The 26,572-nt window shown below is 42.2% G+C and overlaps 7 protein-coding genes across 11 annotated transcripts; 4 read left to right on the forward strand and 3 right to left on the reverse strand.

The window, feature by feature from the left end:
* The first annotated feature begins 96 nt into the window (after nt 1–96).
* On the forward strand, nt 97–13,139 carry Atat (alpha-tubulin acetylase). 3 transcript variants are annotated; one of them, XM_064688696.1, is made up of 8 exons: nt 97–320; nt 559–795; nt 6,549–6,692; nt 6,784–6,939; nt 7,008–7,397; nt 8,492–8,684; nt 11,460–11,524; nt 12,113–13,139. In XM_064688696.1, exons 3-8 carry the CDS (start codon nt 6,586–6,588, stop codon nt 12,603–12,605), a joined length of 1,404 nt encoding a protein of 467 aa, XP_064544766.1. In that variant the 5' UTR covers nt 97–320; nt 559–795; nt 6,549–6,585; the 3' UTR covers nt 12,606–13,139. The 3 variants fall into 3 exon arrangements, with proteins under 3 accessions (XP_064544766.1, XP_064544768.1, XP_064544767.1); XM_064688698.1 differs by lacking the exons at nt 97–320; nt 559–795; nt 12,113–13,139 and adding an exon at nt 11,644–12,057; XM_064688697.1 differs by lacking the exons at nt 97–320; nt 559–795; nt 8,492–8,684; nt 11,460–11,524.
* Nucleotides 2,005–3,411, reverse strand: aay (phosphoserine phosphatase). The gene has a single exon (XM_064688707.1). The coding sequence runs from the start codon at nt 3,065–3,067 to the stop codon at nt 2,228–2,230; it is 840 nt and encodes a 279-aa protein (XP_064544777.1). The 5' UTR covers nt 3,068–3,411; the 3' UTR covers nt 2,005–2,227.
* On the forward strand, nt 9,040–10,975 carry LOC135432857 (uncharacterized). Of its 2 annotated transcripts, none has more exons than XM_064688705.1 (4): nt 9,040–9,311; nt 9,395–9,508; nt 9,568–10,326; nt 10,384–10,975. In XM_064688705.1, exons 1-4 carry the CDS (start codon nt 9,246–9,248, stop codon nt 10,519–10,521), a joined length of 1,077 nt encoding a protein of 358 aa, XP_064544775.1. In that variant the 5' UTR covers nt 9,040–9,245; the 3' UTR covers nt 10,522–10,975. The 2 variants fall into 2 exon arrangements, with proteins under 2 accessions (XP_064544775.1, XP_064544776.1); XM_064688706.1 differs by having other exon boundaries at nt 9,041–9,311; nt 9,413–9,508.
* Cpsf5 (cleavage and polyadenylation specificity factor subunit 5) lies at nt 13,135–15,669 on the reverse strand. Of its 2 annotated transcripts, XM_064688711.1 has the most exons (5): nt 15,354–15,659; nt 15,024–15,288; nt 14,795–14,960; nt 13,444–13,558; nt 13,135–13,380 (listed from the first exon to the last, which is right to left on the reverse strand). In XM_064688711.1, exons 1-5 carry the CDS (start codon nt 15,497–15,499, stop codon nt 13,359–13,361), a joined length of 714 nt encoding a protein of 237 aa, XP_064544781.1. In that variant the 5' UTR covers nt 15,500–15,659; the 3' UTR covers nt 13,135–13,358. The 2 variants fall into 2 exon arrangements, with proteins under 2 accessions (XP_064544781.1, XP_064544782.1); XM_064688712.1 differs by lacking the exons at nt 13,135–13,380; nt 13,444–13,558 and adding an exon at nt 13,711–14,626 and having other exon boundaries at nt 15,354–15,669.
* Nucleotides 15,670–15,849: 180 nt separating this feature from the next.
* LOC135432853 (alpha-protein kinase 1) lies at nt 15,850–21,022 on the forward strand. Its single transcript, XM_064688695.1, has 4 exons — nt 15,850–16,157; nt 16,259–17,282; nt 17,340–17,509; nt 17,569–21,022. The coding sequence occupies exons 2-4, from the start codon at nt 16,734–16,736 to the stop codon at nt 18,554–18,556; spliced, it is 1,707 nt and encodes a 568-aa protein (XP_064544765.1). The 5' UTR covers nt 15,850–16,157; nt 16,259–16,733; the 3' UTR covers nt 18,557–21,022.
* A 124-nt stretch (nt 21,023–21,146) lies between these two features.
* Nucleotides 21,147–22,501, reverse strand: Cpr67B (Cuticular protein 67B). The gene is made up of 2 exons (XM_064688710.1): nt 22,384–22,501; nt 21,147–22,004 (listed from the first exon to the last, which is right to left on the reverse strand). The coding sequence occupies exons 1-2, from the start codon at nt 22,414–22,416 to the stop codon at nt 21,252–21,254; spliced, it is 786 nt and encodes a 261-aa protein (XP_064544780.1). The 5' UTR covers nt 22,417–22,501; the 3' UTR covers nt 21,147–21,251.
* Nucleotides 22,502–24,768: 2,267 nt separating this feature from the next.
* On the forward strand, nt 24,769–25,951 carry LOC135432731 (uncharacterized). Its single transcript, XM_064688528.1, has 2 exons — nt 24,769–25,011; nt 25,071–25,951. Exon 2 carries the CDS (start codon nt 25,255–25,257, stop codon nt 25,717–25,719), a length of 465 nt encoding a protein of 154 aa, XP_064544598.1. The 5' UTR covers nt 24,769–25,011; nt 25,071–25,254; the 3' UTR covers nt 25,720–25,951.
* The last annotated feature ends 621 nt before the right edge of the window (nt 25,952–26,572 follow it).

The raw sequence follows: 26,572 nt of genomic DNA on the forward strand, positions 1-26,572 counted from the left end.
AGTTCTTCTGTCAGTGTGCCCAACATGTCTTCACTCCATATCGACCGACCGCCACAGTTTGTTTAGCAGAAATCGCCCAACAACTCCAACAATCAGCTGCTGTAAGCGACCTCTCGGTTCAGCTTGTTGCTAGTTAAAAAGCTTGTGGCAGGTTAAAGCTTCAACATAACGCTTATATCTTATTTGACTGTCGTGCATACAACAACGCTTGGTCGGACGCTATATCGTGCGTGTCGGTTTTCTGTGTGTTTTCAAGCGGGGCATATACATACACAGTTGTTCTCAGAGTCGATGCGCTATCGTCAAAGCTGGCAAAAGAAGTAATATAAAGTCAACATACCTTAAATTTAAAAAAGATACCCAAAAAAATATATTCACAAATTATTACGTGCATAAACTGCTAAGCTATATATTTTGCTGTTCTTGCAACTTGCTGTGGTACACATCTCAGACAAGAGCAACAACAGTAGACAATAAAAACTTGTTCAATAAATACAACAAATTTTAGGGTGTAATTCAAAACCGAAGAATTAGAAAATATTTTTATTTTGGCCACAGAAATTTAAATTAACAATCGATAAAGCACCAAAGGCAGCATACAAAACCTGACGGAGACACCCCCGCGCCGGAGTCGCAACTGCAGCCAACCCCCACAAGCAAACGCAAATCTGTGCAGCGGTTACGCCAACGCAGCAGCCGTGCAATTGGAATCTGATTGGAACGCTGACGCGTCGGCTGACTATAAAAACTATATATAAAATAAAATCAACGTATTTGCAGATTATTATTGTTCAGGTAAGTTAATTGCGCTGTTAGCCATTTTATCAAACTTTCTGTTGCCAGTTTCTTCATATTGGTTGTGTATGTGTGTGTGTGTGTGCGTCTGTTGCTGTTTTGGATGCGGCTCAGTGAGCATAAAACCATTTTTACGTCATTTACAGGTTGAAATAATATTTATAACAGCCACACACAGATACATACGAACACACATATATTCAAAAACGGTATTCGTGCGTCATTTGAATGAGACTTTTGTTGCCTTAAGCACTGCGTCATAGCGGTAGTCCCTTGGAGTCTTTAATCTTACACACATTCTAACCTACACACACAGGCACACACACACACAGTTACACTTACACTTCTATTTAAGCCACTCTAAAACATAATTATGTTTTGTACTCAGTTTTTGTTGTTGGTGATCTCATCGTTTGGTGCCTTCCGCTAATTGCCGCTCTAAGCGCTTCAGGTCTGGCCGCCCAACGGTCCAGACATTTAATTTGGCCTTAATTCACGCCTCTGCCGCTTTAAGCAGCAGCCGCGTCGCTCCTAATATGGCCTAGACTAGAGCAAGCGCCGATTAAAGCTGATGACGTTGACCCTCAAACAACTCATGCCGGTTAACATTTATCGGTAATTCTATCGATAACACCCACGCGAACACGACCTTGGCTGCTTCTTGTTTAGCTAAATGCTGCTGAAACAGTTGTTAAATATTTAACAGGGGCAAATTTATACCTTAATTACTTTTAGAAAGTGTGCCCAATGGCTTTAACCTTTGGGTCAGTTTTTAGTAGTACGCTATTAAAAAGAGCGCGACGAACTCTCGTTTCCATTTCACGCTCTGTATCTTATGTTGGAATGATACTCTCTAGCAGGCACGTAGCAAATGGAAAGTGTCATCGCAGCATTGCGTTGCTAGTTAACAGCTCTGTTAAATGCGCTTGGAAGGGGCAATAAACTACATATATATACATATACATACAAATATTTACAGTGGTGCAAATAGCATTTTTTCTAGAATAATCTTGGCATGCCAGTAATTGATTAAATTGTATTTACAGTAAAAGCTCTACTAACGGGCAGCTCCTTTTGGGCAGAAATGTCCTTAAGTTAGCTAATTCTTCTGTATATATGTTTCTGTATTTTATATAGTTTATGTTGACATTTTTCTTTGCAAAAAATATTCACTCCATATAGAAAAAGAACGCTTAAACATTTTGTAACTTTAATTTTACTATTATTTTTATTGTTTACCAAGTGGCTATAAACTTATGCACACGCATGTACATATTTCATTATATCTATATTTTAATATGTAGGTTTATACTTAAATTAGTTGCCTATAAACTATAACACGCCGATTTGGAATACTAAATTCGCTGTGGTGACAAAGCGCCCCTTCTTGTGCCTCTCCTGTCCCCCAACTCCCGCCGCCACTGTGCGGCACTCACATCAGCTGCTCAAAGTCTGTTATGTAATACTGGGCGCGTCTGTAGACCTCTGTGCGCACCACATTGCCGCCATAGCCAATGAAATTATTGGCCGGCGGCACAGCCTCCAAATCGGTGGCACCATCGCCAATCATGGTGATGAGCGCGTCGGCTGGCTGCCGTTTCCTAATCATGCCGATGGCATCCGCCTTGCCGCCGGAGCGCGATGTCGGCTGGGTGACATCGAAGCTGTCGTAGGCACCCTTGTAGTCGAAGAGTATTTTGTTGGCATACATGTTGGTTAGTGGAATGCCCAGCTCGGCGGCAACGGGCGCTATCAGGCAATCAAAGCCGCCTGATATGAGATATACCTGTTTGCCGTCCGCCTTCAATTGTGCCACAAAACGCTTTACGTTGCGGCTGAGAGTGCTGGGACGCTGCTTGATGAAGTCGGCTACCTGCTGCTGTGAGGGACGTATGATATTGAGGCGTATCTTGAGCGCATCCTGGAAGGTCATGCTGCCGCCCATGGCCTCCTTGGTCACACGCGCCACCTCGCTGCCCTTGCCACAGAATTCGGCCAGCTCGTCGATGCCCTCCTCACAGATGACGGTCGAGTCCACATCGAAGCAGACAATCTGCGACTGCTGTATGATCTTGGCTGCCTGCAACGGCTGTTTCGGGGGCGTGGTGGTGTTCACAATGGGCGTAGTGGACACAGTTTTGCCATTGGCCAGCGCCGCATTCAGCTGCTGGGCGAGCAGCGTGGCCGTCGCTGCGGTTGCCGTGGTGCCAGCACAGCCGTTGGTGGTGGCGGTGGCACTGGGTCGTGCCATGCTCAGCACGGAGCTGCTCATCTTTCGAATGGATTGCACGTTGTCTATGGATTCTACAAATTACGTAAAAGCTGCTGTGTCGCTGCTCTGGTACGTTTTGATTTTGCTTTGTTCGCACGCCGTTTGCCTCTAAAATTTTCCGTTGTAAGCGTGTATGTATGCGTGTATATGTATGTATTCTTTTTCTCCTTTTTTTTGCACACGCGCGTTTCTATCTGCTCAGCTGTTTATTGTTTTTGTTTTGGATATGAAATAGTGTTTGTCAGCTTGGCATAACTTGCTTTTTGGTATTCAGCTATTGAAAATTATATAGTCTTAATGGACGATCGTCACGATCTGTACGCGTTGGCTGGCCTTTTACAACTGATTTCCCACCAGTCACTGGTCGCCCTTATAAGAAAACTCGAGCCAACAAACACAAGTGCAGCGCGCTGCTAGTTTACTCGCTTGCTCTCTCGTTCTCTCTCGCAGCTGTCAGACGCATTGTCTCGACGCTGACCAGCGCGCACACATGTCTCTGTATGTGTGCCTGTGTGTGGCGATCATACGATAACTACCAATAACAACTTTGCATGTTTATGAGTGTGTGTAGTGTTTTGCTGTTACATTTACAATGTTTGTCGATAAACAGCTACCACAGATATCGATTCTATACCGACTATCAGTTCACCTACTTCGAATGTCCCAAATTTGCTTTGCTCAAAGACGCTAGTGAACCTTTGCACAGTCACGCGTGAGCGAGACGTCTATGTTTATTTGTCTTAATCAAATCTTGAACAGCTGAAGAATTAAAAAGTGTCACTTGTCGCTCGAGTGCTTACTAAAACCGCTTTTGACCGGTTTTGCGACCCATTCATGTCTGGTGGTCGTCGCTTATCATAAGCGGGACAATAAAACATAGCTATACTGATTAAGGTGTAGGGTATCGGTCGCAAAATTGGTGTTATGTATTTGTCTGACTGTTTTAGTCGTTTGGAAACCTTGAGTACAGAAGTTTTTTGGAAACCGGAATATTGTCTTATCAGCTGATAATGTTTGGTGCTATACAAAAAAATACAGGGTATTCGAAGCCCAAGTTGATGGCTAAATGAAAACAGTTTGACTACTTTCCTTTTTAAATTTTCATGGATGTGGAAAATATATGTATGTTAAATAAACAGGGGCACGTTGTAAGTGCTGATGCAATTCAGTCATACGTTACGCGTTACGTCGCAACGTAACAGACCACTGATCGGGCGCTCAGCACCAATCTTCTCTGTCTCTCTCTTTGTCTCTGGCCTCTCTGCTTCTCTTGTCGAGTAGATAAAACTTACGTGTGGCGCGTGCAATGCAAACAACAAAAACAAGAAATGAAAATTGAACTGCACTCGCTGTGGCTTTATAATGCTTCAGTTGTTGTTATTGTTGTTTTGAGGAATAACAAGTTGTTTTGATCGTCGGTTGCGAGGCGTGTTGAAAACAACAACAGGCCCGGGACCGCAAATGTATTTCATTGCCAGCGATTATGCACTTTGTGTGCAGTTGGTGGCATCGATAACGATAAATTCAGCTGCGTGCACATTTAAAGCCCAAAAAGCTAACGACTTCAATTTAAAAACTTAGTTTTAATTGCCGGGGCCGTCTCCTTGTTGCCTTGGACAACAAACACCTGTCAGAAATTCAACAGCACCGGTTGTTGGGCGTCAAGTTTTTCCCTTAGCTTGCCTTACATTTATCGATTGACCTTGTTGCTGCATAAATTTGACTCAAGTCAGCTTTTGGCTAGCTAAATTTCTGTCGTGTCAAAGAACAGAACCAGGCTCTATAAAACTGATGTATGTATGTATGTGTACACATGCATACATTGAATACACTTCATTTTTATTGGCCTTTGACCAGCCACGTGTGTGTGACTAAGGTTCGATAATAGAATACGCCTATGTATATTATATTTTAGCTAGTCATTAGGAAATTTGTTGAGACATTTGACGGTGACGTCTATTTGTTTAATTGTAATTGAGAAGTCGCTGTAAGTACATGCACACATACATACACAAATATACAAATGTATGTACATACATACAATACGATATTGTATGAAATACACGCCCACAACAAACGAGTAAGCTATGGAAGGGGCTCTCCCGAACACGCATTGCCCCGGTGCTAACCTCAGACGAGGGCTTGTTTTTTTCCTCCAGTCGTTGCTCAATCAGCTGATAGACAAAAAAATATATGAAAAATAAAAAGCTGTAGCCAGACTGAAGACCGTGTAATTGCTTTATTTAATTTCATCACTATGCATGCAAAAATAAAATTACATATTAAAAAAATATTTCTATTTGTGATCTGTCTGCTTCTAATTGATTTGTTTTCGATTAAATAGAACCGAGCCGCAAGTTGCCAAGCGTTTTGTTTCCAACTGCATTTATTGCTGATTAACGGTTAAGTTGTAAGAGCTTTGATCGCACACCGCCCTCTCGCTTGCACTCGTGTTCGCCTGCTCTTTACACGCGATTTCAGCTCCTTTGCTTGCTCTCACGCTCTCACACACACTACATACTTGACATATTTACTTATGCGCATGTATGTATGTGTGCATGCACGTATTTAAGACGGATGAGCCAAAAGGGGAACAACAAGAAATGCAGCCTGTACCCCGCACGCTCCTTTTGCGGTCTGTTGGTTTTGTTCTTGTTTTTGTTTTAGATCATGCGCTTTGGCTTATAAACAGTTATAAAGCACTTCGTGGAGAGAGAGTCGGTGTATAGCAACGTCAACAGTTTGCTGTTGGGCAAATAAACAACAAGAACGACAACTGCAAGGCAACCCCCTCTGCTGGGGGCCACACGCGGTAAACACGTCATTTGTGCGCTTGCTGTTGCTATCGCATTTTGACATTCGGACTGCGCTGCAGCGACGCCGACAGCGACTGCAGCGTTGACGGTGACTGCAGCTGCAGCCCGTTGTTTAACTTTGTCGCTGACAAAACTACTCAAAATAGCAACGGGAAAAGTTTTGCATGTGCTCGAAATGATTGCCTCGCCCCGCCCCTACTGAAATGTAATTACAAAAGCGCTTATCGTTCTCTTTCTGCCGGCATCAGTTCGTTGCACTCGCATATCAACAATAAACTATGACAGGAGTTTTGTAACCACAATCTGCCCCACTTTCCATTAATGAGTTGAATGACACGATAAAAATTACGCATATTACACGGATATCGTTATCGGATCAAATAAGGACCCACGCATAGGCTGGCAGCATTGCGCAAGAAGAAGCTGCCAGACTGTTATTTACTTTTGCCATTTTGCCTGTCGGCACACCTACACGTGTTCAATGACTTGCTGAATCATGCATCGGCCACAACTACAATTCAGTGAATTGCATGTGCGGTGATTCCCACACAAAGTCGCACCCAAAAGTGGATGCGCCAAACCGACAAACTGACACAGTGATAATCAAATTGAACGCGCCTTTTTGCAATGCTCTATTTAATTGGCATTCTCAATTGCAATTTCAGTTGTTCTATACGTTCATCAGCAGCAGCAGCAGCAATTATGGTGGATTTCCGTTTCGACATCAAACCGCTGTTTCCGCAGCCAATTATCAAAGTGGCATCCAATCTATTGCCGCACACCTTTCGAGGTGATCGGCGTCAGTGCTTGTGAGTATTGAAACTGTACGCGGGCTTCTCGTTAACCCAATTTGATCCGTAAGTCAATTAACCGTTACGCTTTCCACACTCACGCACCCAGAGATGCCACCTCAAAGATGTCCGAGATAATTGATCGTCTGGGTCAGCTGTCGGCCACATCGCAAGGCTTGAACAAACCGGTGACCACGGCTCAGCGCCTGCGCATGTCGGAGAACCAGACCATCTATCTGCTGGCTGATCCTGAGGCGGGCAACAAGTGAGCCAGCTCCCATTGACCTCGCCTGTCATCCAGACCAACTAATGACTGTGCACGTTTCTTTGCAGCGGCTCTGTCATTGGCCTGCTTAAGGTCGGCACCAAAGATCTCTATTTGTTCGATGAGAAGGGGCAGACCCGCAAAATGGAGCAGTCGCCCTCAATTTTGGACTTTTACGTACACGAGACACGTCAGCGCGCTGGACTAGGCAAGCGTTTGTTCGAAACCATGTTGAGTGAGGAGCAATGGACACCACTTAAGTGTTCGGTGGATAGGCCATCCGAGAAGCTGCTGGCCTTTCTGGGCAAGCACTATGGCCTAGTGCGCACCATACCCCAGGCCAATAACTTTGTGCTCTACGAGGGCTTCTTTAACGATGCGGCATCCCAGAATGGCTCCAGAAATGGACATGCCGATTCACCACAGCGCGCCAAGAATGGCCTCCACATAACAAACAGGTGAGTTGTTTTTTATTTTATATATTTTTTGTGCTTTCCACGCGATGGAGCGTTGATTGGCGCTGCGCTTCGTGGCGGGGCAGTAGGTTAATTAAGGCGTTGCGCCTTGCAGGAAACATTTCACTTGGCTTAGTTGCCCATTTCTTGGCCAGCACATTTGCATATCGCACGCAAACATCCGACCAGGTCATTTGTTTTCTGTGTGCTGTTTCCAGTGGGCGTGTGCGATAAAATTGATCGCCTGCGGAAAAGCACTTATCGATAAATAAAATTTAAGAAAAATGTATGCAATCTATTAACGGTGGCTTGTTGCTTGCGCTTTCACTTTATATGTTTGCTCCTATCTTTATGTATCATATTCATATCTGATCCGATTTGCTCAACTTGTTATACACTTTGCGGGGCATATTATAAGCAGATATTATCGAAGTGATCATGATCAGGCTGAAGATATAGCTAACCGTCTGTCTGTTTATTGATGAAACATCGTAGATAATACATATATTTATACTATATCATACTTTCCATAAACAAATTTAAATTGATATGAAAAACTCGTTGGTATCCCAAGATATCTTAACATAACTAACTAGGCAATCATCTCATTAACTTCCCTGGGAGCAATCGGTCCTTTTATATAAAAAATGTTAACTCCGATGTTAACATCGGATAACAGAAAATTTAGTTCTATAAAAACCGTTATGTATAGAAATTTCCTAACCCAACTTCACTAAACGTGAATAAAAAGATTAACAGAAAAATGTTAAAATCGGATAACAGAAAATGCAGTTTTATAAAAACCGTTATGTATAGAAACGTATCAGACATCTGCAAGAGTGTTTAATCTTCGGTTTTTACCAGTTAACTCTTCTTTCTTGTTTAATTAATATTAATTAATTAATTTATGTGAGTTTATCACGATTTAAAGCTAACAAGTTGAGCGAACGTATCAAAAAGTCACTAATTATAATTGGAATATATGCCCGTAATATTTAAGTGTAATAAATGTTAACTATTTTCAATCCACATGTTGCGCCTACTAACGATAATCAACAAACAAAACAACTACCAAATACATGAATCAACCAACCAAGTCCTAACACACAACTCTTTGGTGCCACCTATTTGGGCGATGAGGCTAACCATCAAAAGCGCTTCGGTCGACGCGGCAGCAACTCGCAGCAGCAGCACCAACAGCAGCAGCAGCAGTCGCTGCTGCAGCAAATAACACAGATCTCACCAAATGGACGGTATGGTGCACCGCGTCCCACATGCAGCATGGCCGAGGTACTCAAACATTAAATGTTCAAAAGTTCAAGTTCAAGTTCCCAAGTTCCGTGCACTACAGGTTAACAGTTTGAATGCTACTGATAGCCCAAGTGCAGTTTGAGTGTCATTGAGCTCTGTTAGCCCTTGTGTGTGTGTGCGTGTGCGTGCGTGTGTGTTTTGCCTTATTTAACAGCCAGTGTATGTGTGATTAATTGTTTGTCTTTGATTTGTTTATTTCATTTTTTGCATCGTTCCAAAGTAAAATCTCAATATTGGACTTAAAAAAAACTTAATTAAAGCTTGATCTTAGCATGCCTGTAGCTCAGTGTCATATCGTTTAGCTGTTCGAATCATTTGGGGCTCTACGAATTGTTTAGTTAACATTTGTACTTCACACGATTCACAACGAATTCTTGTTTTATTTCTGAACAAAACACAAATTATTTCGCTTTGCGTAATTTTATATAATCCGAACTAGAAAACAAAAGTAATCGTATACAATTTCGACGCGCTATTTCGTGCCAAAGTTTTACGTGCGATTTTGCGAATTTTAGCATTTAATCAATTGAAATATAAATTATGGATCCAAAACGTGGTGGTAATGTGGCAGCAACACGCCAAGGAGCGTCCAAGACGAGCGTTGCCGTAAGTTGAATTAAATTGAAGCAGCAACTGTGTTGCGATTGCGGCCTCTCTGTGTGTGTTAGTGTGTGTGCGTATGTGTGTAGTTCTGTTTTGATTTGCAGTCACGTCACGGGGTGGTGCCGCCTGCCAACATGGCCCGCAAATACGGCAGCGAGGTCAGCCTGACGCCCAGCCAGGCCAAGCAGGGTGTGGAAAATGTAAGATGATCAGCTGGCGCGTCCATTCCAATAAAGCATCCTCCCCCTCCCCCCGACAGGCGCGTAAGAGTCCGCTAGATGCGCTGAGCCGCATGAATTATCGCCAGGATCCCTTCCAGCGCCGTTCGGGCCTGCAGGATGTGGACGATTCCTTTATGGCAGCCAATGCTTTTGCACGTCCCTCACGCTTGCGGCACTCGGGCCTGGAGGGCAACATGTCCGTGGCCAGCAACCAGCCGGCAACAAATGCCGCCGTTGCACCCATACGAGTTGCCTCGGGCCAGGAGGCGCCGCAGATGCAAATGCAATACCAGCCGCAAATGCAGCAGCAGCAGCAGCAACAGCCGCCGCAGTCTGCCCAGATGCCACAGCAAGCAGTTTCAAACCTGGCTCCGGCGCAGGTGCCTCTACAACAGCAGCCGCCGCCAGCACAACAGCAACAACAGCTGGCACCAGCCACTGTTGTGCCCACACAGCAGTCGATGCCGCAACAGCAGCAACCGACGCAATACGTGCAGCAGCCGGCTGCTGGTCAACCCACGCGCCATGAGCCTTACCCCAGTGGACGCGCCCATGTGCAACACCAACATCAACAGCAACAGCTGCAACAGCAGCAACAGAATCCCCTTGAGCAACAGCAGCTGGCACAGCAGGATGCACAAGCTCAAGCTCAAGCTCAAGCACAGATGCAGCAGCAGCAGCAAATGCAACAGCAGCAGCAACCGCCCGCCCAGTTGTCGCCGCGCAAGTACCAGCAGTTGCAGCAGCAGCAGCAGCAGCAACAGCAGCAACAACAGCAGCAGCAGCAACAGGGCTACGTAAATATGCCACAAGTTGCATGCGTATCTGAATTTAATGACACCTCAATCCCATAGCCCTCGCAGGGAACGGGCGCTGGAGCTGTGCCTCCAGCCGCCGAAATGTGCACCACATGCCCCAATTGCCAGACGACCATCTATTTGGTGCGCACGCCCGAACTGGGGCACGGCGATGCTGGCCTGCCGCTGCAGTAGACCACATGCTTTTTGTCAATCCCATACAGAAATTCATTCCAGAATGCAAACAAAAAATCAAAGAAAAAGTCTAAAAAAATTTAAATGAAAATGAGAACTTTGGCGTACGAAATTCAAGCTCATATTTAGATGCGTGTGCGTGTGTGTATGGGGATTGCGCGCAGGCCCCATACCCTGGAGAGAAGTGGTGCTTTGCTTGGTGATCACAATGCATCCAAATTTGAAGTAGACCCCGACGAACAGCAGCAGCCGCTGCAGCAGCTAGTTGCAGCACAAACATAATACAAATTCCCCCCTCCAAATTCTCGGTTCACCTTTCCCGACTTAAATACTGCCCAAGTCGAAACAAACGAAAGATGAATAATTTGTTTTTTTGCCAGAACAGCTCGAAACTTCCATGCTCTGACACGAAATTTCACTGTAAATAAAGACTCGTATTTTATTTTACTGAAAATTTGGTGTCGCTACTTTCGCTGCGGGTGGTGTGGCCCATTTTGTGGGTCAACCCCTAAGAGTGTGGCGAAATACCAACCCCGCGGCTATTTGGGCTGCTTTCTGGCCGCGTGCCAAGGGGCTGTTCATAAGGGCGAACCGCGTGTGGAGAATAAAACTTCGCTTGACACTTGTGCTAGATTCTGCCAGGCGGAGGGGTATGCGTCTTTTTGTTTCCTGTATTCAAAATGTTTGTAATTCATTTAGGCGACATTCTGGCTGTTAATAAAGCAATTCATTTGGTTACCGCTGAGCTAAATAAGTTTAGTGTAATCGACCGTTTTTTTTTTCAATTTGCTTTTCTAACAACTTTGGTTAAGGAAAGTAACTGCAAAATATATACTGGCACTCTCATGAGTACCCCTAATACTTAGTTTTACAAAGACAGATATGACCTAGATGTTTAATATGTTCATTTTCATCTTTATTCTTCAACCCTCGTGCAGATAATTCACTCGGGCAGCGCCAGTTCCAGCAAGGGCGGCGGCGGAGGCAGCGCAGAGTCTAACAGGTAATCCCAGTCGCTAATCCTTGTTTTTGACATTATTTTGACTAACACCTGAGCATATTTTATCATTCGGTTTATAATTTGTCATTTTGGTTTCATTTCTTTCTTTTGTTGTCTTTCAGAATCAAATAATTACGCATACGCACACACGGCTGCATTACATTGAAAACAAATATCAACTAATCAAGTGTACAAAGCTTTCTTTTTATAGAAGATTATTTATAATTTTGCATTATCATAGGTTTTAATTATGAGTGAATTTACTTAATGTACAATCAGCGAGGAGACTGCACTCGCCGCACACACACCCCCCAACACACCTCTACCATCACTTAAACCTTCACATATACACACACACACATACACGCACACTCACGGCACGGGTAGTCAGCTCGATCGGAACCGTTACACAAAATACCTGATAATTGTGATTACATTTGTATAAATTTTTATTTTAACTCTTAACATTATTGCATTGTTTTTTGTCTAATTTATTTTCATTTGTCGTGCAATAAAATCAACAAGAAAATTAAATTGATATACATTTAGTGTAGTATGTTATTTAACAGCCTCTGTTAACTTTTTCAACAGAGGCAGCGACATTGCCGAACTTGCCGCACAATTCCAGAATTTGCACTCGGTTGGCGATGTTCTCGAGCATTATCACTTGGAGCTTGACCGTGAACCGGAACCAGAGCCTGTATCCGAGGAGGTGATCACTCCAGCATCGCCGCCGCCCAAGAGTTACACCCCAACTCCGCCAATAGTGCGTTCGCCGGAGGTGGTTGAGAGCATTATTGGTGAGAATCGTAAGCCGCCGGCTTTTCAGCTGAGCAAGCAGCACACTGGCATGAAGAATCGCTCCTTTGGCGTGGGCATGGCCGTTATGCCTAGCGACAAGATGGAGTTCAATCAGCCGGAGCGCGAAGATTTCGGCGTGGTAAAGATCAACCGTCCGTTGGGCAATGAGATCCCCTCGCCCGGTCAGGACAACACAGATGCCATGTCCACTGTGTCGTCAACGGCCGGCCTGACCGATCAGGGCTTTAACGATCTAAAATTCTATCACAATAAGTTGTGGTAAAGCCATACAAGAGATATCAGCATATTTGCGAGCAATAGTTGCTAATGTGTTTACATTTTTTGTACGTGTCATAAACATATAATATGCATAACAATTAATATGAAATTAGCATTTAAGATATACTTATTAACAAACTAGAGAAAAACACAACGGTTCCTGTTTGCTTTAGTTCACTTTTGTTGTTCGCTTTGTAGTTTTTTGTTATGTTAATTAGTTCATTTGTTACACCCACGCACTTAAAAGCGCAGTTGAATGTTAATAAACAACAGCAACATTAACAGTCTGTAGCTCTATGCAGTTAACAGCAGTCAAGCAAACAAATTATTAGCGAATAGAATATTAATGTTATTCAACAACTGTGCGTATCTTCCATTGCAGCAAACGCGATTATTACGAACAGATATATAGCGAATATATGCTATAAGTGGCCCACATACCTAATATACCAATTCCTCGAACCAAATTAAATGTATTCTGTAATATTTAGTTAAGCATTGCAATAATAGTCCAAAATAAAGTAAACTTTCAATTCTATTTATATATGCCAAGCACATGCCGCTTGGTCTTTTTCCATTTAATTTGCCATACAAATATGTACGTAACACACACACACATATACAAATGAAATGGAAATCATCTACATGCGACGCGCCCAGCTGAGGTGCTGTAAATTATAAAGTAGAGCTATCGTTGGTGATGCAGCCTATCTAGGGGGAAAGTGGGGGACAGCGACGTTAAATCTGCGCCTTTGCCTTACATATAGATAAAGTTGAATCTGTAAAGAATGTATAAGTTAGCAAGGAAAATCATAGTATACACATAGAATCTGATGTCTTACCTGCACAACGCCTGCGGCAGCGATGATATAATGGGTCCATAGCCTTGTGAATTGTCGTACAGCTCGAATAGGGGCGCAGCAACAAGTTTATAATTTTTGGGCACAGCAAATAGTGCTAGATTACAGAAAACGATAGAGACAGAATTTATGTATGTAGCAGAGAGCATTAGATATAATAAGGGGTTATGGTAATCACATGATTATTGCAATAACTAGATAATTACAATCGGTTATACAAAACAATTTACATAAGAAAGATTCGCTGCCGTAATTACGTATGATATATAAAAGTTTGTATTATGGTTGTTTTTTTTTTGTTTTACATTCACAGTTGTTGATACTTCGTTAAACTAAATTAATAGATTTTGTTCTTGATGCGCAAAATTCAAATCAACTCGGATATGACTTCAATAAAGCCATCGATTTTGGGCATCAAACAAAGTCTACTAATTATTGTGATAAGAACATAATTTCGATTACCATTAAGAGCAACATTCATTATACATGGTGCGTGTGAACGCGAGTGTTGCATAATGGATGATGTCAAGGAAGTACTAAACACAGAGTTATAATTGTTGTTACATAAACGAGTGCTTAAATTATTTAAGAAGCGACTGCGACTGCCTGCCTAATCCAGTTGCATTTGCCATATGCACGCAAATCAGCACAACACGCGAGATTTGTCCGCATTAACAGACGACAACCGGCAACTTTTACAATGCACTTTCAACTATAACTTTCACCTGCCTGCCCGATTAATAAAGGCTCAACACATAACAAAGAAAAAATGAGTATCGTGTGTAGGATTGCGCTCTCTGGCTTACAGAAGTGTCGACATATTTACAAAATTAATACAACAAGAACAATCAAAGAATTTCGGGATATGCGCAAAATATGCCAACAACTCTGAGAGCAACAAATACAATTTGAAGTAAGTTTTGTACAAAAAATTGAACTAGAATCGACGAACTAATTAAAATTGTATGCGCCTCGGGGCCATTATGCGATCTGTTTCTGATTCTTTTCATTTCTGTTTGTTCAGTTTGTTTGCACTCTTGAGTAGAGCGTTGAGGAAGAGCTCTATGCTTGGTTGGGCAGATGCCAGATGCGTGAGATTACACAACACAACACGGCGCTATTGGAACAGCTCAGGGTACATCGTAACTGGCGTTCCTGTCCGTATCTAAACAGCATTGAAAAGATATGACATGAGGTTTGTTAGCGTATCGGTTTGGCAATAACTTTACAAGGTTATATGTTTATAAAAGTATTTAGAAGGGTACTTTTTTTTTGGCCGTCATCAATACCTACTCTCGGGACAACACTTTTGGCTAGCGCATTGGATATTTACCCTTTTCATGCAATTGCACCAAAAACAGACGTTTGTGCTCCTTTGGTTTGGTTATGTGCGGTGGAATGTATGGATATTGTGGTGGCTCGAAATTTGGGCGCCACCAATTGCCAATGGTGTCCTCGACAATCCAATCCTGTTTGACGCCATCCTGACGGCCCAGCGTCTGCAAACCAAACACATTGCATTACACTGCGATCTTAATTTGTTATGCGTCTCATTGACTCACCTCAGAGAGAAGACGCTTGAGACCTTCTACTTCATCCTCGCCTGCGTTCAGCTCACCGCCTGGCAGCTTAAAAAATGTAGTCCCAAGTTGAAGCAGCAGCACATGCGGTAATCCATGCTCATGCACAAGCAGTACGCCCTCTACAGAGCGACGCATGCCAATCCGATCGAACTCCTCGCGCATACGCTGGAAGCGTGACGGCACTGAAGGATCTTTCTCAAAAAGCGGCTCCTTGGTACCGAATGTGTAGTTGGTTAGTGGGTAGCTGGCGTTGAAGAGGTAAAGAAATGTGTTTAAAGTTCCCCATTATATCGTACAGAAACTACTTACAGATTGATTGTGCGGTTTATGGTCAATGCTTGATTGGGCGCATATTTTTGTGTGCCATTATTGCTGATGCTGGCGTCAGCTTGGCCTTGGCTGCCGCGCCGCGGCCAGCCGGAGCCCGATTTGTTTGAGACTTGCGAGGACGCCATCTTGTTATACACACAACGCCGCAATGGCAATGAAAAATCTACAATTTCGGCGCAAAATTCCAATTGGATACGCTAAAATAGATTTTCACACTCACGCACTTTGAATACTTTTTCAATCAGTTCGTTTCTTTATTAATAATATGCAGTGTATGTATATTTTTCTTAATTTTAAATTCTGCTTTTCGATTGCAAAAAAAATTCACGCCGGCGGAGAATGCAGAATACACAAAACATGTGTACACACTGTAATGTGGGCCAGCGATGTGTGCACATTGGCGGATAGCGAATGGCCTATTTTTCAACCATCTGGCAGCACCGAACATCACATTTCGGCCGACTGGTCACTCTGAACACATTTACATTAGTTTTTTGTTTATGTTGGGAAGTCGTCGGAAAATTCGGCTGTTTTGTGTGTGCCGCAATGAAAAGCTGCTAAAAAGCTAAATATAAAAATCAGCGCAGTGCGCGGCCGTCTATCGGTGCATTGTTTTGTAAGTGCAGTCAGTAGGCAGCAGCAGCAGCAGCAGTCGTTGAGAAAAAATTATGTGAAGCAGAAACGCAGTTTTTGTTTGTGTATGTGTATGTACATTGTGTTTTGTATGTGTATTGTGCAATGAAACTGGAAAACCATTATTATAAATGAAAACGCGTGAAATGTGTGAGTGCAACATTGAAAACGCAACACACAGTTGCGCTTGCTTTGAACTTTTTCATTTTCATGTTTTCTTTTTATTACATGCTGCCCCTACTCTTTCGCAGACAACGACCAACTCCTCCCACTTGTACGTGTGCTAGTGCGGGGTGCGCATTGAAGGGTGTTTGAGTGTCTGTGCTCGTGCATGTGCCTGTCGTGTGTGTGTGTTAGTGCGTGCACGATAAGACTTGTGTTTGTAGACAATATATAAATGAATACATGCATGTTAAATGTCAAAGAAGGCGACGCGTAATATGCACACACATTAATAACGGCAAAAGGTCAAAAGTTAAGCTAAAAACAGGACTCAGGCATCGTAATGCTTTAAGACAGCGGTGGAGAGCGAGAATGGGCGAATGTTAGTGTGAGTGAACACAATATAGGAACAAAGAGAAGAGCAAGAAAAACGTCACAGAAGCGGGGCAATAGGCGACCGCAGCGAACAGCAGCAAGGGGAGGGCGAAACAAAAGACTGCTAAAAGCTAACAAACAGCAAATAACAACAACAATAAAAAACAATAACACCAACACTAAGCAAAAATGTCGGCAGCGGAGCTGGAGGCTGAAAGTTCCGCACAGGAGCAGCACCCGCAACAACAACAAACCCAACAACAACAACAACAAAACGAACACACAAGCAACAACATCAGCACTGCCAATGATGCTGAAGCCAATCCGTATGGCGCGGAGCTAGACGAAACCATTGAGACTATGACATCAAGCAACAACTACAGCATTAATGTGGAGCAACATCTGCAGCTTAATAATATGCAGCAGCATGTACAAATGCAACAGCAACAACATCAACAGCAGCAGCAACATCAACAGCATCAGCAACAACAACAACAACAACTAGATCAGCAGGGCGACATGGGCCTTGGACTGACACTGATGCAATCCTCTCCACCACCCCACAGCTATCGACACTCGCGCGCCTACCGCCACTTTAAGAACCCGCCACAGCCACACATGTGCATACGCACGACTACAGAAACCGGCGAGGAGTTATTCATAAATGTGCTTAGCTGGACGCGTATTGTAATACCACAAGAGCCCAGTGATCCCATACCTCTGTATGGAGGCATGCGCGTAAGTTTCTGTTGTATATTATTATGCAGTCAACCTATTTTAATGGGGTTGTCACAGGTGCCGCCTGGCAGTCCTCGCAGTCCACCCATCGTCTTTGCTGTTATGGCCAATCCAGAGGTGCTCAAAGATTCTGGACGCCATAGCAAGGATCCGGAAGAACGGCGGGCTATGGTGGAGCTAATGTGCGACTTTGTGGAGGCTATGAATCCCGGCGTGAAACTAGTCAGGTGCGCAGCGCTGCAGCGCCTTTCCATTTCCATATTTAAATAACCTGCTTCTTTTACAGAAACGCCGTCATACTCAAGGATCGTGACATTTCAGGCGAGCTTAAAGACGTCTGGAATGCTGTGCAGGCGCAGCGAGACCGTGAGCGCGAGGAGCAAATGCTGCAGCAACGTCAACAGCAGCACTATCAGAACATCACCACACAACAAATGTTTCCCAAGTCGCCGGATGCGGCGCGTGCCGGCAGCTCAGTACAGTCAAATGCTGCCGAGATCGGTTTGCCGCCAGCATACAATGCCGATCTCATGGCGGCGGATCATGGCAATGGCATTACATTAGCCGTATTTGCTCAGCAGCTGGATAACAAGGTGGCCAGTGAGCAGCTGGAAGAGCAGCATCAGCAAGAACAGCTGAGTGGCAATGAGACAGCGCCTGGCGAAGCCTGCACTGATCAAACAGATGCGGGTGGGGTTATTAATGGCATTAGCGGCTCGCCGCCTGCTGTGGAGAATCTATCAACGCCAGAGCAACACACACAAGAGCCAGAGAGCAAATCAGCTGCTTCCACTGCTAGCAACGGCAATAGTACGCCCACAAATACAGCAGCAGCGCCCACACCAGTTGCTTCTGCCCAGCCCACACCCACACCTCCTGCAGCCGCGGCAGCGCCCACCCCAGCAGCGCCTGTCAAGAAGGAGAAGCTTGGCGGCTTCTTGCCCAACGGTTGCATTTTCCCGCGTTTCAAGAACAACAAGCACAAGGACAAGGACGGCAATCACAAGGAGAGTAAGAGCAAAGAGAAGACGCTGCTTAATGCGCTTAAGAAGAGCAAGGAAAAGAAGGTGGCGCCCAGCGAGCAAACGCCCAGTGACAAAACGGCCATCAGCTCTGATAATGGCACCTCACAGTATGAGAAGAACTGCATCAACAATCTCGAGTGCGAGGTGCAAAAGCTCGATCTGAATAGCAGCAATAACGACAACAACATGTTCATCAAGCTGAAAGTGGCGCCCAGTGCAACGTCGGCAGCGGCCGCCGTCGCGAAGTAGTTGAGTATAAATGATAACAATGATAACAACAACAACTTTGGTAAGTAGGGAGAAGAGTAGAGAATAACAGAAGAGTTAAGTATAACAGGCAAGAATGTAAGAGATTAACGAGTAGACAGAAAACTACCCAAAACTAGCACTTCACTAGCACCTAGGCATATACATAGAGTCGTGGACGTTTAGCATATACAAGATTTACATATATATATATATATGTATACAAATCTAATATATATACAAGTACATATATATACAATATATACAGTTGTATCAGTCAATTTTTGAACGCAAATCGACAGACTCTCGAAAGTAATATCTGAAATGAAAAAAAAAACGTTGTGCCATGTTCCCATTCATACTTACATACATGCATACATATACAAATACATATACATATACATATACAATACACAGTGTATACTGCGTACAATGCCCAATTGTCTGGGTATTGTCGTCAATAGTTTTTCCAGAATTCTTCCCCGGCATACGTAAATTTAACAAAAAATATAAAAATCAAGTATTTATATAGTTCAATATTTGTATGTTTCGCATACAGTTTGCCTTATATACAAATCCAAAACAAAGAGAGAGACAAAAAAATGAAAGAAAGTGGAAAACAAACAAATCTTAAAATAGGTCAATCGTAAAGAAACTCATGCGCCAAATTATCATCAGAATACATTGAACTCTGCACTGGACACTGCACTACACTAACCCCCCGCCCCTCCCATCTTCTAACTAGACTAACTAGACATACACACTACACTTAGTCACATCAGCAAACGTATTGAATGTCAGAGATACCCCAGTAAAAAAAAAGAAGTATTACGAATTTTTCCTGTATCACGCTCAAAATGATCTCCACGTTTTTGAAGTTGAACTCGAGTGGACGACGCAGGCTCTATAAAGTACCTTCCGTGCCAATGCTAATTGGTATAACTATGAGACGCTATTTTTTGTTTATTTTTATTTCTATGCTTTATTTTATTTTATTTTACGTTTTCATTTCCCAATTACAATAACTATTCAAACGATTTTAGTTATTAAAGAACAGTTCCAAATTACTTGAGTAATGTAAAAACAAATGACCTGAACAAGTACTTAGCATCATAATACATTTATGATTAAAGAGCTCCTATGATATGCACTCGAATCGTATTCGTGCTAACTGGTTATATCCTCGAAAAAAAAACATAAATATTATATTAGTTAGTTATCGTATTGTTTATTTACGTTTATTTTGTTTTGTTTATATCTTATTCACACGTCGTTCCCAGTTACCGAGCGAAACATCAACTTCAAAACGCAACCATTTACGAATACTATACCGAATATACCGACAAATTCGACAGAAATCATTCACATTAACTGAATACAAACAACTCAACATAATATGCAAAAACAAAACTCAATATTGGACTGAACAAAGCTGCCATATATAGATCGCATACATATGTAAAATATATGTACGCATTTATAATGTTTGCTTTTCATTTAAACGAAATTCAATTGTGATTCATTTGAAAATCAAATTTTTGTTTTTAACATCGAAAACTATTTTCAACATTTTAAAGCATTTAGTATACTGAATAAAATCTAATTTTTTTGTTTGTGTTTGTGCAAGTAATAAAAAGAAAACATAAAAAAAAACCTTAACTTTGGCATGCCGAAGATTGAATACCCTTGCAAGCTAACGACCCTTAAAACAAAAACTCCTTGTAAGCCCTTTAAATAATTAGATTAACTTTTCATGTGAAAGATATAGGACTCAGTTTTGACTGATCCTGACTTCAAAACTGCCTGCATTTAAAAAAAAAAGTAAAATCTGTACTAAGTCCTATTTAGATTATTTAAAAAATAGCATCATTTGCTGCAAGGGTATATTTTAAATTATATATTTTAGGCAGCACCCAAAAGCATGCAACAAAGTATTCTCAGACTCGATTAAAATTTACGTTTTCCTTGCGAGAAAACCTCGCCAGCCTCTCCAGTGCCATAAAATATGGCATTTGAATAAAAGAAACGTTTTAAAACGCAGGCTAAAGATATATTTTAAAATAAAAAAAAAACAAATTTTAATTAATTACAAATATGTTTGTGAGTTGAAGTGAGAATTAACACAAACCTAAAGCATTAAATTAATTAATTATTTAATTAACGTAAATGTTAGTTTTAACTGGTTGTAAATGCAAAAACAAACAAACAAAATGCTCGTGTAAATTAGTTAAAATTGGCGCACGACAACAGCAACAACAGCAAGAAAATACCTTGAATTAAGTGAAAACTCCCAACACATTATGATTAAAAAGTCGAATAATACTTAATTTAAGTTCAAGTCTTGCAACTGAAGAGCAAAGCGGAAGCAATAATTTTACGCGAAAAAACAGCAAAAAGAAAAAAAAAAACAAAATGTAAATGTAATGCAACAAAAACATATAACAACAAGAGAGAACAACAAACAACTAACGTGTTAAGATTAACAACAAATACAATTATACAAGTGGACGGGTTAAACAACAAATAAAACAAAACGAAAAAAATGAAAACCAAACCACATTTTATATATATATGTAACAATAAAAAGATCGTATTTGAGAAATGTATAAGCTGCTGCATTTATTTAATATCATCGAATAAATATTTAGAGTTAAGATATTTCTATGTACGTAGGCTAATATCGGGCACAGCAAGGACTCTATTCGTCCTTGTTGTTGACGGCGCGCAGGCGTTCCAGCTCCTCGCGTTCCGCCTTGTTGCGCAGCAGCGGCACGTTGTAGTCGAAGGCATAGAAGAAGCCCTTGGGCTCACCCGTCTCTTCGGGTCCGGGCACATATGGCTTCTCCTCGTGCACATACTCCCGAGTCTCGGCCTCGCTGGGCTGATAGGCGCCCTCACCCTGCTGGTACTCGGCGGCATAGGGATCGGGATTGTGTCCGGCGGCGGCGGCCAGCTCACCCCACAGCTTGAAGTGCTCCTCCTCGGCCTTCAGCACCGCGGGCGTCTTGGTGGCTGGCTGTTTCAGATGCGCGGGCCGATTGTCTTCCACATGGAAGCCACTTCTGTCCGCATAGTAGGTGGCAACGAAGTCGCGTCCATGGGGCTGGACATACTTGTAGGAGCCGGTGACGGTGCCGGCATCGTCGCGCTTCTCGTTCTTGCCCTGATTCCAGTCCTTGTAGCCGTACACATACTGTCCCAGACCATCCTGGCCATGGTACTGATGCGCATCATAGTGCTCCTCCACAAAGTCCTCGGGATGATCTATGACACGACCCATGTACACAAACTCGCCCCGCTCATTGCGCGCTTCCGGCAGTGGATTCTCGCCTGTCTTGGGCGCATACTCGATCTCATTGACGCCGCGCAGCTGGGCACTGCTCAAATACTGTTGCGCCTCCTCCGGCGTGATGTTGATCTTAAATATGTTCTCGGCGCTAACGCAGCTGGCCTGCAAGAAGAAGAAAATACGTAAAAGCGCATGGATTAGTTATGGACAGGTTTTTGGCTAACAATTGTGCCACGCTTCACAGCTTTTGCTGAACTTTAGTCCGGCTGCTAATGATGACGCTGATGAAGATGAGAATGGAGCTAGCTGGTGATGATGTCACTCGATTCGTGTAACAAATTTGCAAATCTATTAGGCAAACAGTCGGCCGTATTCATATTTGCACTTGCCCGTCACATTTGACATTTTTACAACCCGGATTTCTAATTGTATAGATCTATAGATGTTCAATCAAAATTATTCAAATGACATAAATTGTTGCCAATTAATATGCACAGAAAAACGACACAAACAGCGGGCACAATATTTTTTGGCTACTAACCAGCAAAGAGGCGGCTAAAATGAAGCACTTCATCCCGAAACTTGATTATCACTTTGTATCTATATATGGTATATAGCTTTATCGTATAACGAACACTGTTCTGCTGCTGCTGGCGATCTACTAATAACTAAATAACTTAGGGCAACGCTTTTATACTAACTTTGCCTCGCAGTTTGTTTTTCAGTTGCGAGTTGTGTGTTGTTTTTTTTTTTGCTTTGCATAAAATTAGCAGCTGAGCTTTGAATGAAGATGTGCCGTGTTGCTGTCCGGTTTTTTACTCAGCAGCATCCCAACAACAGCAGCAGCAACACCAACAACAGCAACAACAACAACAACATGATGATGAACTTCAAATTGTTGTTTAGCTCAAATTCACACTTCTCACGCGTTGCTGATGCTGCCCGCATCATTAATTCGATGTATGTGAGTACTCGTATGCTCAATTAGTTATTTAATAATAATATTTATTTTGCCTTTTTCATTTATTGTTCCTTTTTTGTTTTTTTGTATTTTATAGAATAATTCGTTGGCTGTAAGCGCACCCGCAAGTGTCTGTCTGTCGCAGTTTAAGTGGCATTTTGGTGAGCTCGTCCGCTGTCAAGTTATATCATAGATCTTTTTAATACCCTGTAAAAAAAAGCAAAGGGTAGCAGGAACTGCTTTCACTGACAGTGCGTGCTGTGATTTAACTGTGGTAAGTCGCTTCCTGATGAGCTTTTGAAAGAAGCCTATATAAAAAGTTAGATGGTTAGTTTGTAACTTTATCCTACACCATTAAGAATAATGAAGGAAAGTTCCATTGGGTTCTGTCCGGAAGTTCTTTAGACAAGCGATCCCCTTAAGATATAGAGACTTTTATAGGTGCCTGATATTATAGCTACGTATTGTAGCGCAGATCGATAAAGTAATTTAAAGGTTAATAACTTTATGGGCTAGGGAAAAAAAAATTTCCAGTACATCGAAGGTTGAGATTTGAACTTTAAGGTAAATGCTTAATAACTTTTTAAATCGCATGAATATTATTATATATAGTTAAGATTTAATCTAAGCAACTGGTTCGGTTTTTAACAAGTGTCGAAACCTGTTCAGCTATCTATGAAATATTTAAGATATGCCACATACTTATTATGATCCACCTTTAAGCAGCTCTCATGGGAATTGGGTAGCACGTGGTCGAGCATTTTAGACATTTGTTGTTTGCTGCCGTTGAGCAATGATTTATTTAGTATTAAACATTTTTTGAGCACTTCCATCAATTTTTACTTCTAATTAATGCAAAATGTACCGCTTCAGCTTTGGGTTCGGGTTTCCTGTAGAGAAGCCGCTCAGCGGAAGCTTTCGGTTCAGACACTTGACTTGTCCGCTGATATATGCATAATTAGATGGATGGGTAATCATATCTCCATGTGCGCTATCGAGTGTCAGTGCGAGTGGCTACTTCGAGCAATGAGAACTAGTTGGCTATAATTCCGCAAGTTTGTTGCCTAAGTCTTTCGTATAGCGCTTCAATTTTTATTTTTTTTGTATTTGTTTTCTTTCTTTTTTTTTTTGGGATTTGTAGATCGTGTAAGGGCTCAGCATTTAACTGCGCAGTTTCTCAATTACGAAAATTACAAAACGATATTGCCTATTTAAATAATAGGTAAGCTGCACGCCTTGAGAGGCGCATCGAGACCTTGCGACTGTTACAAGCATCTGAAGTTGACCGTTAAAACAAATTTGAATTGCCATCTCATCCGACAAGCCCAGTCGCAGTTTACCCCAAACAAATAGTCATTTTTCTATGCACACACTATTGACCATTAATAATAATCTTAAATTCGTATTTTTAGCCTCAACTTTTGTTTTTTCTTACTTTTCATAGACGCAAATGGCGTCTTTATGGCTTAGGCGTTCGCCGAATTTCATTAGTTGCAAAGAATAGCATAAATAAATTGGGTTCTTAATATTTAATGATTCACCAACAGGTTAAAACAATTTTTGTTTTCTGTTCTTAGCAACAACATAACAAGTAGGGCTTTCCGACGCTTAAACTTTATTTATGTTGTTTCGTTATTCAATCTTGAGATTCTTGCAATGACTGGAATTGACGTTGAGTATAAACAAATAAATTAATGCATATATAAACACGGATAAAGAATAATGGGACTATGCCGCAATTGTTTGAATCATTTCTTATACGATATATTCTTGAAAAATGCTGTAAATATGTTTGTTTATTTTGTTGTTGTTGCGGATGATGCAAAAGTCTAAATAAAAACGCAGACCTAATTTTCAAAAGCCGGTTTTTGCAACTGTCGCTGTTATTTAAATATTTTGTTATTATTTCGAATTCTTTGCGACAAATGACGAGCTGCGTTGACAAACTAAACTTAAATACAACTAAATATTTAGAATCAATCGAAAAACTTGAACTCTGCCACTTTCACTGCTTTGGCATTTGATATATTTGAATTTCTTTTGGCACCTGCCAAATGTATAACATAGGAAATTAACAAATTGCTCAAAACTTAAATGCAAATAACTAACTCAAACACTAAGCGAATTGCCAAGCTCACTGAGAGCGCCGAGAGCTGGGCGAGCACCGTGAGCCAAGCGCAGCTGAAAAGTTGGCCAGGTGCCCGCCAGGTAAACACACGCACACGCAACAAATGGCTCCAAAGCAAACAACACTCAATTACACACAGGGCTCGACGAAAGAAAAAAAAAAAGCAAGCAAACGCAGCAGTTGAAATAAGTGCGAGAGACAAAGCGAGGCGAAAACCAGTGCAATACCAAGCGACTGCCCGTTCGGAGCTGTCAGCAGTTAAGTTTCCCAAAAGAAAATACGAAACTAAACCAAAAAAAAAAAAACAAACAACAACAACAAATATGCGCTTGGAGCTGCAGCTGAAGATGCTGCTGCTGCTTTCGCCGGCGCTGCAGGCCGCAGTTGTGCCGCAGCTGGAGCTGGAGCCCGTGGACGCAGTGCAGGAGATTGGCTATCTGGAGCTGAAGCCGAATGGCACGTTGATCTTGCGACATGCCGCCCATCAGAGTGACGGCAATCTGCAGAATTTGCTGTTGCTGCGCAGCGTGTTGCAGGCACTGAAGCTGCATCCCGGCGAGGAGCAGTCCAAGCTTAACATCAGGATCTATGGCGATGGTGTGGAGCAGAAGTTTCCGCCGCTGCTGGAGAACATAATACAGCGCATACAAACATTCTTCTCCATCTACCGCTATACGGACACCAGTCGACCCGTGCGCAAAGATGAGCCAACCACGGAGCCGGCCGTAAGCACGCGAAGAGCCGAAGATCCGAAGGCAACTCAAGTGCCCCAACAGCAGGTTGCCTGATTAAATGTGGGCGAGGATTGGACTGCGGATTGGACTGAAATATGAGAGATATTATATTTATTTATTTGGTATTTATTTTGGTGTTTAGCTTAGCGATTGACCAGCAATAAAAGCCACGCTCCACGGCTATTGTAACTGTAACGTGGAGGGGCGCCCGCATTTTGGCCAGCTTATGGCTGGGCACGTCTCCACGGCTACTTAGTATGCGTCGCCGTGTCTGGAGCGCGATTTATGTTTAACTCTGTGTAATATGCGCAATATTTTTATGCTGCGGCGAATTACTGGGACGCGTTTGCGGGTTCGGCAAATTGCATAATTGCAAGTGGTATATATATTGTATATATATATGTTATATCGATTTGGGGTCAGGCTTATCCCAGGTAGTTGTGGAGCAACAGCTTTAACAAGTTCTGGATGTGCCTATAAGTCATATATTATTCAAAATGTTGAGCAAATTATAATACTAAACAGGTCACCAAAAACGTTTCGTCATATTATTCAAAATAAATACTTACTAATTAGATCCATGCTAAATGAATCGAATTCGGAGGCATTCACTGCGTATATAGATACATGGCATATACATTCTATATATGTCTGTATGTATGTACGGATGTAAGGATGTACGGATGTATGTATGTATGTATGTATGTATGTATGTATGTATGTATGTATGTATGTATGTATGTATGTATGTATGTAAGTATGTACGGATGATCAGATGTATGTATGTATGTGCATGCATGTATGTATGTCTGTATGTATGTATGCATATATGTATATATGTTTGTATGTGTATAAGGATTTATGGATCTATGTAGACATAGGTCGAAGTTTCCAACTCCCATAACTT

Source organism: Drosophila montana, unplaced genomic scaffold (assembly GCF_035044405.1).
Source record: "Drosophila montana isolate Dmon_TW-CO22-7 unplaced genomic scaffold, ASM3504440v1 contig_3213_1, whole genome shotgun sequence".
Lineage (NCBI taxonomy): Eukaryota > Metazoa > Arthropoda > Insecta > Diptera > Drosophilidae > Drosophila > Drosophila montana.

What these genes read in the sequence shown, in the direction of transcription:
- Cpr67B (XM_064688710.1), bottom strand. Translation starts at nt 22,416, where the DNA reads ATGAAGTGCTTCATTTTAGCCGCCTCTTTGCTG. An exon ending in TTTTAGCCGCCTCTTTGCTG is followed by an intron (nt 22,005 to 22,383) that starts GTTAGTAGCCAA and finishes TTCTTCTTGCAG; the next exon opens with GCCAGCTGCGTTAGCGCCGA.
- aay (XM_064688707.1), bottom strand. Translation starts at nt 3,067, where the DNA reads ATGAGCAGCTCCGTGCTGAGCATGGCACGACCCAGTGCCACCGCCACC.
- Cpsf5 (XM_064688711.1), bottom strand. Translation starts at nt 15,499, where the DNA reads ATGGCGTCCTCGCAAGTCTCAAACAAATCGGGCTCCGGCTGGCCGCGG. An exon ending in ATAAACCGCACAATCAATCT is followed by an intron (nt 15,289 to 15,353) that starts GTAAGTAGTTTC and finishes CTTCAACGCCAG; the next exon opens with CTACCCACTAACCAACTACA. An exon ending in TCAAGCGTCTTCTCTCTGAG is followed by an intron (nt 14,961 to 15,023) that starts GTGAGTCAATGA and finishes TTTGGTTTGCAG; the next exon opens with ACGCTGGGCCGTCAGGATGG.
- LOC135432853 (XM_064688695.1), top strand. Translation starts at nt 16,734, where the DNA reads ATGTCGGCAGCGGAGCTGGAGGCTGAAAGTTCCGCACAGGAGCAGCAC. An exon ending in CTCTGTATGGAGGCATGCGC is followed by an intron (nt 17,283 to 17,339) that starts GTAAGTTTCTGT and finishes GGGTTGTCACAG; the next exon opens with GTGCCGCCTGGCAGTCCTCG. An exon ending in CCCGGCGTGAAACTAGTCAG is followed by an intron (nt 17,510 to 17,568) that starts GTGCGCAGCGCT and finishes CTTCTTTTACAG; the next exon opens with AAACGCCGTCATACTCAAGG.
- LOC135432857 (XM_064688705.1), top strand. Translation starts at nt 9,246, where the DNA reads ATGGATCCAAAACGTGGTGGTAATGTGGCAGCAACACGCCAAGGAGCG. An exon ending in CCAAGCAGGGTGTGGAAAAT is followed by an intron (nt 9,509 to 9,567) that starts GTAAGATGATCA and finishes TCCCCCCGACAG; the next exon opens with GCGCGTAAGAGTCCGCTAGA. An exon ending in AGCAGCAGCAACAGGGCTAC is followed by an intron (nt 10,327 to 10,383) that starts GTAAATATGCCA and finishes TCAATCCCATAG; the next exon opens with CCCTCGCAGGGAACGGGCGC.
- Atat (XM_064688696.1), top strand. Translation starts at nt 6,586, where the DNA reads ATGGTGGATTTCCGTTTCGACATCAAACCGCTGTTTCCGCAGCCAATT. An exon ending in GGCCTCCACATAACAAACAG is followed by an intron (nt 7,398 to 8,491) that starts GTGAGTTGTTTT and finishes CAACCAACCAAG; the next exon opens with TCCTAACACACAACTCTTTG. An exon ending in GGCAGCGCAGAGTCTAACAG is followed by an intron (nt 11,525 to 12,112) that starts GTAATCCCAGTC and finishes CTTTTTCAACAG; the next exon opens with AGGCAGCGACATTGCCGAAC.
- LOC135432731 (XM_064688528.1), top strand. Translation starts at nt 25,255, where the DNA reads ATGCGCTTGGAGCTGCAGCTGAAGATGCTGCTGCTGCTTTCGCCGGCG.